Source organism: Primulina eburnea, chromosome 16 (assembly GCF_022965805.1).
Source record: "Primulina eburnea isolate SZY01 chromosome 16, ASM2296580v1, whole genome shotgun sequence".
NCBI classification, from domain to species: domain Eukaryota; kingdom Viridiplantae; phylum Streptophyta; class Magnoliopsida; order Lamiales; family Gesneriaceae; genus Primulina; species Primulina eburnea.
The window spans coordinates 8,178,113-8,186,258 of NC_133116.1; the positions used below are offsets into that span (position 1 = coordinate 8,178,113).

Below are 8,146 nucleotides of genomic sequence, written 5' to 3' on the forward strand. Positions count from 1 at the left end.
ATGTTCTAAAAAGAATTAAAAATTTTAATCAAAATTTATATATCTAATAAATGTAAAAAATTTGACATTTTGAAAAATGTTTATTTATTTTTTACAATTTTGATATACAAACTAATATTTGATTTTTTTTATAATTTTTTATTAGTAACAGTTATACTTGGCCAAAATAAAAAAATTCAATTTAACAATAGAAAATATTTATCCTAATTTAAATGTTATCTCAAATGATATAAACATTTTTTGTATAATAATTTTTAATAATAATATTTAAAATTTAAATATTTTAATTACATTATATCAATAATTTTAATAAATTTTAAAACACTAATACTTAATAGTTTTACTAATTAATTACATAGAATAACATTCTACGCATAAGACAGGTGAAATATTAGTTATTACTATAACAAAGTATTATATATACGATGATAATTTCTTAGAGTTTTGCACAAATTAGTGTTTGATATATAATATCAAATATTTTGTTAATATTTGATTAACATATTTAAACCATTCACTCAATTAGTGAATTAAAATGACTCTAATTTAATTTTGTTCTGTATTTACCAGCAAGCCAATTATACTATTTGTATATATATTTTCCAAATATAATAAATATATATATATATATATATATTTCAAATATAATAAATTTAACCTGGCCAGTAAGACAAAATAAATATGGAGAATACCAATCAAATCATGTCAGCTGGTAAATAAAATATCATGGGCATAAATTAAGTAATATATAATCATCACAACCTTTTTTTTATCCTCTTATTTATTTACTATTATTATGATTCATTTATTTGTATCCATCCACCCCCAGTTAAAAATAGATACAATATTATTATTTGTTATTATCTCTTATTTATTTATTTATTTATTATTGTTATTGTTGTTATTCATGTATATGTATCCATCCACCCCCGGTTAAAAATGGCCCATACTAGTGGAAACCGATGTATCATCCTCACTCTAACTTTAAACACTAATTAGTGTCACTTACAAACAAAAAAAAGAAGTAATTATTTAATTTTTCTTCTTTTAAATTCTCTTATTTTGCTCATGATATTTCATCAAAATATCCACGAGTATCATATATTTCTTCCATTCATAATTCCACATAATTACTTTTCAATCATTCTTAGTTAATGATCATGCAACCCAACAATCCCTCTTAATTCACTTGGTCTTTTATAAAAACAAAGTAATCCAACACTATTTTAGTTATTTTCAACGTTAGCGTAACGAGTTGGTGTAGGAATTGCGCTCTAACTAAGTTTTATATTTGGTATAAAAATTACATTATTTTGAATTTACTTTTATACCAAGAAGTGTAATATGTCGAAAATGGTCTAATGATTTGTGCATACATGTAGAAACATGTAGCTAGCAGCATTTCAAACCCTATGATTGATTTTTCTCAAATCTCGATTTCAGATAATCTACGAGTCATCGACATATTTATAATTATAATAATAGAATTATATATAAGCAAAACACGCTAGAAGCTAGTGATCAGTGGTAGCAGCAGATTTCATGGGGGGATGAACTTGCTTAAACAAAAGGTCCACACAGCTCATGTGAATCCACAATCAACTTGCTATATATCTTCAACATCTTTATACCCTACCCCACAACATACGCATACACATCTTCTACTAACTATTATTGTATATTTGTATATAATATGATTATTATTCACCTCCATACCATAAATAAATTTTATAAAATCTAAAAATATAATAATAAATGTGGATTATCACCCATCAATCCTTGCCATCCTATAGCTTGCTAATGAATTTCAGGATCCCCGAATCTTCCAAGTTCCTTCCTTGGGTTGACCCACCTCACCCATATCTTATTTCATCTCTTCAAATCACTATAATATAAAATTTTCGATCGAGATTAATTAATATGCATGACATATAATATAAAACTACTTTATAATAATATCATATTATATATATATATATATACACGAATTTAGGGCACCTTCTATTTCTATATATTCACACCTCTTCACAACAAAAACATAATTCACTTGTCTTTCTTTTTATCTTTCTGCCCAAAAGCATAGTTTATCTCAATTTCCCTTGCTATTTTTTTTTCTTACAAAACATAAAATGGATGGAAGCTTTCTTGATGATCAAAGCATAACGAGTGACTCCGCGTCAACCACGCCGCCGCTACCGCCCTCCTCCGCCTTACCGGAGACTTTGACCAAGTCTCCCGCGTCTCTCTGCCGCGTTGGCAGCGGATCTAGCGTTGTTATCGACCCTGAAAACGGCATCGAAGCGGAGTCGAGGAAGCTGCCTTCATCAAGATTCAAAGGCGTTGTCCCTCAACCTAATGGAAGGTGGGGTGCGCAAATCTACGAGAAGCATCAGAGGGTGTGGTTAGGTACTTTCAATGAAGAGGAAGAGGCTGCCAGAGCTTACGACACGGCGGCGCAGCGGTTCCGTGGCCGTGATGCTGTAACGAATTTCAAGCCATTGTCGGAGAGTGAAGAAGACGAGGTGGAAACAGCTTTCTTGAATTCTCATTCGAAAGCTGAGATTGTGGACATGCTCAGAAAACACACGTACAATGATGAACTGGAACAAGGCCGGAAAATCTACGTAGGCGGGAAGAGGGCCGTGACCAATGGCATCTTCAGCTTCACCTGCGGCGGCGGGAGGGTGGCGAAGTCCCGCGACCAGCTGTTCGAAAAGGCAGTGACACCTAGCGACGTAGGTAAACTCAACAGGCTTGTTATACCTAAACAGCACGCCGAAAAACACTTCCCTTTACAAAATGGCAACAATTCAAAAGGAGTTCTGTTGAATTTCGAAGACATGGGAGGCAAAGTGTGGAGGTTCCGCTATTCCTACTGGAATAGCAGCCAAAGCTACGTGTTGACCAAGGGCTGGAGCAGATTTGTGAAGGAGAAGAATCTCCGGGCCGGTGACATTGTTAGCTTTCAACGATCCACAGGCCCCGATAAGCAGCTTTATATAGATTGGTCATCTCGAAGGAACACATTAAATCCAAAAGTCGACGAAGCATCCGACCGGGATCAGCCAGTTCAGAATATTAGGTTGTTTGGAGTGAACATATTTGAAACACCAAGTAAGAATAATGCTGCAGCTGCAGCCATTGATTATAGAAGGATTAGAGAAATGGAGCTTGTCGGGTTACAATGTAGGAAGAAACAAAAGGTTATTGATGCTTTGTAACAATTAATTGTTTAGTTTTTAATTAGTTGATCGAGTGTGTACTTTTTGGTTCTTTTAATTTAATTCATTGGGAGAGAAGGGTGGAAATGGTGGAGCAGCTAGATGGCATCGTTGCAAGTTGCAGAAAAGTTCCAGTTGTAAAGACGAAATGGAAAGCTACTTAGGGCTCAAGATAATTTAGGTGTAGAATTTTCAAACACAAGAAATTGCCATATTTTTTTTTTCAAAGTTTTTAAAGTGTTATATATGATGATTATATTATAACTTTTTCTTTGATAAATATTTTTTATCTGCTCATACAATATATATGACTAAATATTGGTTGGTTAACCAAATAATTCTTTGGGTACTTGCTATTCTTATCCAATACCGTCTGATGTAACATTTTCTACGATATTTTTTGTTACAATAATTTCGGGGGGTTTTATTGGTGTGCCGGTTTCTTTAAATATGTTGAATTCGACATGTGACAATCAATGGTTAATTTTGAGCTGACACATATTAGAAAGATTTGTATCAAGTACATCTAATATTTGGATACAAGTTATCCAATCTATGCAATTTCTGAAGAATGAGTCTCATGTGAGACCATCTCATGGATCATAATCTGTGAGACGGGTCAACCTTACCCATATTCACACTAAAAAGTAATACTCTTAGCATAAAAAGTGATACTTTTTAATAGGTGACCCAAATAAGATATCCGTCTCACAAATAATACCCGTGAGACCGTCTCACACAAGTTTTTGCCATTTCTGAATGCCTGTGCTTAATATATGACCTTTCTTCAAGTTTCTATATTTTTCAGAACTACATTAATTTAGAGTGGGTCTCATGTGAGACCGTCTCACGGATCTTAATCTGTGATACGGATCAACCCTATTCATATTCACAATAAAAAGTAATACTCTTAGCACAAAAAGTAATATTTTTTCGTGAATGACCCAAATAAGAGATCCGTATCACAAATAAGACCCGTGAGACCGTCTCACACAAATTTTTACCATTAATTTATTAGCTCAATTCAATTTTGTCTAAATATTAGAGGGCTTACGTTTCCTAGCTCAGGTTTTCTTGAATTAAATATAAGGGAGAATCCCAATGGATGTATATTTATATTTTCTAATTTGAATTAACACGATGTTTCATGCTTATAAAGTACACTTTTTTAATATCGGCCAACTACTTGCAATATAATGTCAACATAATTATATATATGAATTATCCCCTCAATTTGACTAAGCTATACTCCTTGTACAATTTTTTTCCCATGGGATAGGGTTGACCCAACGGGAAACTTGTGGAATCCATCGATATTAATATTTCGAGTGTAGCATACATCTATTCTAATCACTTGATCAAAAATTAAAGGTGTAAGCGAGTCAAGTTACTCGTAAATAATTCTATCAAAACTCGAGTTGAGTTTGCGCTCGAGCTCGATCGAGTTCTATTAAAATAATTTAAACATAAAATTATTGTAATACCCGAGAAATTAATTATCGTAATCTGAGATGATTATTGATTATGAATAGATATAATTAGAACCGGGCTATTACGAGACCATATTGGCCAAATCATATGAAGGGTGCATTTTTGGACAGAACAATTGGCGCCCGAGCGGTAGAAAATGACCGCCCGAGCGCCAATGTTCAACAAGGTAGGCATTTGGGCAGAAAGTATGGCGCCCGAGCGGTAATATTTAATCGCCCGAGCGCCAAAGTGCATTCGGAGAATTCTTGGACAGAGAGTGCCGCGCTCGAGCGGTATTTTCTTACCGCCCGAGCGCCGACCGAAAGTCAAGAAGAACAAGCCACGTCGCTTTACATGCAAACTTGATATATATATATATATGTATACAAGCAACTTAATCCTTCAGAAACGAGAGAAAAGGGTCGAGGGAGGGTTAAGAAAATCCTTACGCCTTTATATTTCAATCCGTCCGTCCGATTTTGAATCTGACTTCAGTACTGTGATCCTATCGACGTAGGCTACAACTTGACGTAAGTTTTGCTACGTTTTGACATGTTTTGAAAGTATGATATTGTCAGAATTGAATAGGATTCATATATGATGTTCTTGATATGTTAGACATCGTAGAATCGAAGTCAGATTAAGAAACAGATCGATTATGGAATTGTTATGATTTTTCTGGAGTATATTGATTTATACCGGACAGATTTGAATTGTGACGGGATTACGGATTGTATTGGATATGAGTTATGGATTGTAACTATTATCTGTTGGATTGGTATTGACGGGGATATTGAAATTATACCGTTATACCGTTGATTTGAATTAAATCCAGATTGATCAGATTGTTATTGATTTGGGAAGAATATTGATATGAAATTATCGGTATTGTTATTGCCAGATAGGCTTTGAGTTCAGGATTTCGACTGAGCCAGAAACCGACGAAAGAAAGGTATAAGTCAATGTGGTACTGGGAGATCGACTTGAGTCGGTTAGACTTGAGTTTCCCTAAATCACATACTTTACTTTATTGCATTGATATTGCATTGATTTGATTGATATACTTGTTCTCTTGATTATAGATAGCAGGTATTAGACGAGTAGTCTTATGACAGAAGTGCCTGATAGTGGTGGGATCACCACGGGAACATTGCACGATGTCATGAGATATTGTATTGGCGGAAGTGCCATAGTTTGCTACTGGATAATTGGCTATTGACGTGGATAGAATTATAGCTCATTCTATTACTGGTGATCAGTATTGTATCGATGTGGATAGACTTATAGCTTCTTCTATTACTGTTGATCGATGTTATATCGATGTGAATAGAATCGGAGTTTCTTCTATTACGGGTGATCGATACTATACTGATGTGGATAGAAACAGAGCTTCTTCTATTACTGGTGATCGATACTATATCGACGTGGATAGAACTGGAGTCTTTTCTATTACTGTTGGTCGATATGGAATGCCAATGTCTGAAAACCGGGATCCCTAGACTAGGATTAAGTCTAGTCTGAAACGTGGAGTCACGTATATGTCGACAGTCTATGATTGATTATGTTTCAGAGTTTGATACATATATCTGTTCCCTGATTACATGCTTTATATTGTTTATATGATTGCATGTTTCGTTGATTTATACTGGGATTATATTCTCACCGGAATTATCCGACTGTTGTCTTGTCTGTATGTGTACATGACAACAGGTGGGACATGTTCAGGGTTGAGGAGATGAAGAAAGATCGTGATTAGAGTGGAGATTCCAGACTTTGATTTTGATGTATAATAGGGTTGGAACACTTGACATGAGTTGTTAAACCTTAGTTTAGTTTGAATGCAGGCAGTACAGGAATTGTATTGTATTTTATATACTGGGATGTATATATGTTGTATGTCACTACGTTCCGCATTTAAAAAAAAAAAAAATTTAGACCCTGTTTTATAATTGATTAATTAGTCCCAATGATGATTAAGAACTTGATTAGCGTCCGGGTCCCCACAACAGGTGGTATCAGAGCGATAGATCTTTGAGATTGAGTTAGGAGCTAGTGAGCGGGGTAGATTGAGGTTTTCTTTCCTGCTTTTGATTGCTAGCATGAATTCCTGTTTTAATACATATTTGCCTGAATATCTGATTTTGATATGGTATTGTGTATTATTCGGAATGGATCAGCTGTAAGATGATCCGAGGAGGATTGAAACTGGTAATTGGAATTTGGAATTACTAACCTCTTCGATTATCAGATATGCCTCCGAGAAGGATACCAGAACAGGGGAATACATCGAATCCTCCTATGGATGTGACCCTACTCCAAAGGAGCAATTGCTGAAAAGATTTCAGTCATTCCATCCACCGACTTTGAAAGGTACGGAGAATTCCGTGGAATGTTAAAGTTGGTTGGACGATATCGAATCGATGTTTGAATCGTTGGAATATACGGAGGAAAAGAGGGTGAAACTGATCGGACACCAGTTGTACGACGTTGCTAAACACTGGTGGATCACGACTAGACGGGCATTGGAACAACGAGATACGGCCATTACCTGGAATGTGTTTAAGTCTGAATTTTATCTACGGTTCTTTCCAGTTTCATATAGGAAGGACAAGGGAGCCGAGTTCGCCAACTTGAGACAGGGCCAGTTAAACATTGAGGAATATGTGGCTAAGTTCTCTACTCTGCTCCGATTTGCTCCTCATGTGGCTGAACATGATGAGGCCGTTGCGGATCAGTTCATAAATGGCCTAAATCCTTAAATTTTTACCTTCGTGAATACCGGAAGGCCAAACAGTTTCACCGATGCCTTGAACCGAGCCAAGGGAGCCGAAACCGGTTTAATGAGACAGAGAGAGGCTTCGTTTGTGCCTTCAGCACCGAGATCACAACTGCCTCCACCAGCTCCCCGATTTGAGAACGGCAGTGTTAGTGGGAAGAAAGACTTCCTGAAAGCTAAGGGGAAGAAATTTAAAAAAGCTGAAAGTAGTTCATCCAGTTCGAGTGGCGCTAGACAGACTGGTCAGGGCCAGAGTTACACAGGACCCTACTGTAGCACTTGTGGAGGGAAGCATTCCACCGAGCAGTGCCGAGGGGTGTTCGGCAACTGCCGCATTTGTAAGCAGCATGGACACTTTGCCCGAGTGTGTCCACAGCGAGGTGCTCAGGGATCCCAGGCTGCTGAGTCGTCTGGATCAGCAGCTCAGACAGGAAGACGATCTTCTGTCATTCATTCCTTTCAGCCAGCACCGTCTACTCAGTCACAGCAGAGGCCGGGAGGGAGCCAGATAGCGAGCCAGCCTCCTCGACAGCAGGCCCGACTATTCGCTTTGACTGAGGAGCAAGCACATGATGCACCTGATGATGTCGTGGCAGGTAACTGTTTTATTTCTGGTTATCCTGCATATGTGCTGATTGACACTGGTGCATCGCATACTTTTATTTCTGAGAGATTTTCA

At 36.5% G+C, this 8,146-nt stretch overlaps 1 protein-coding gene across 1 annotated transcript; it reads left to right on the forward strand.

Annotated features, from left to right (window-relative positions):
• The first annotated feature begins 2,010 nt into the window (after positions 1-2,010).
• Positions 2,011-3,501, forward strand: LOC140816812 (AP2/ERF and B3 domain-containing transcription factor RAV1-like). The gene has a single exon (XM_073176278.1). The coding sequence runs from the start codon at positions 2,130-2,132 to the stop codon at positions 3,219-3,221; it is 1,092 nt and encodes a 363-aa protein (XP_073032379.1). The 5' UTR covers positions 2,011-2,129; the 3' UTR covers positions 3,222-3,501.
• The last annotated feature ends 4,645 nt before the right edge of the window (positions 3,502-8,146 follow it).

Bases quoted from the DNA above. Each gene is read 5' to 3' on its own strand.
- LOC140816812 (XM_073176278.1), top strand. From the start codon at position 2,130: ATGGATGGAAGCTTTCTTGATGATCAAAGCATAACGAGTGACTCCGCG.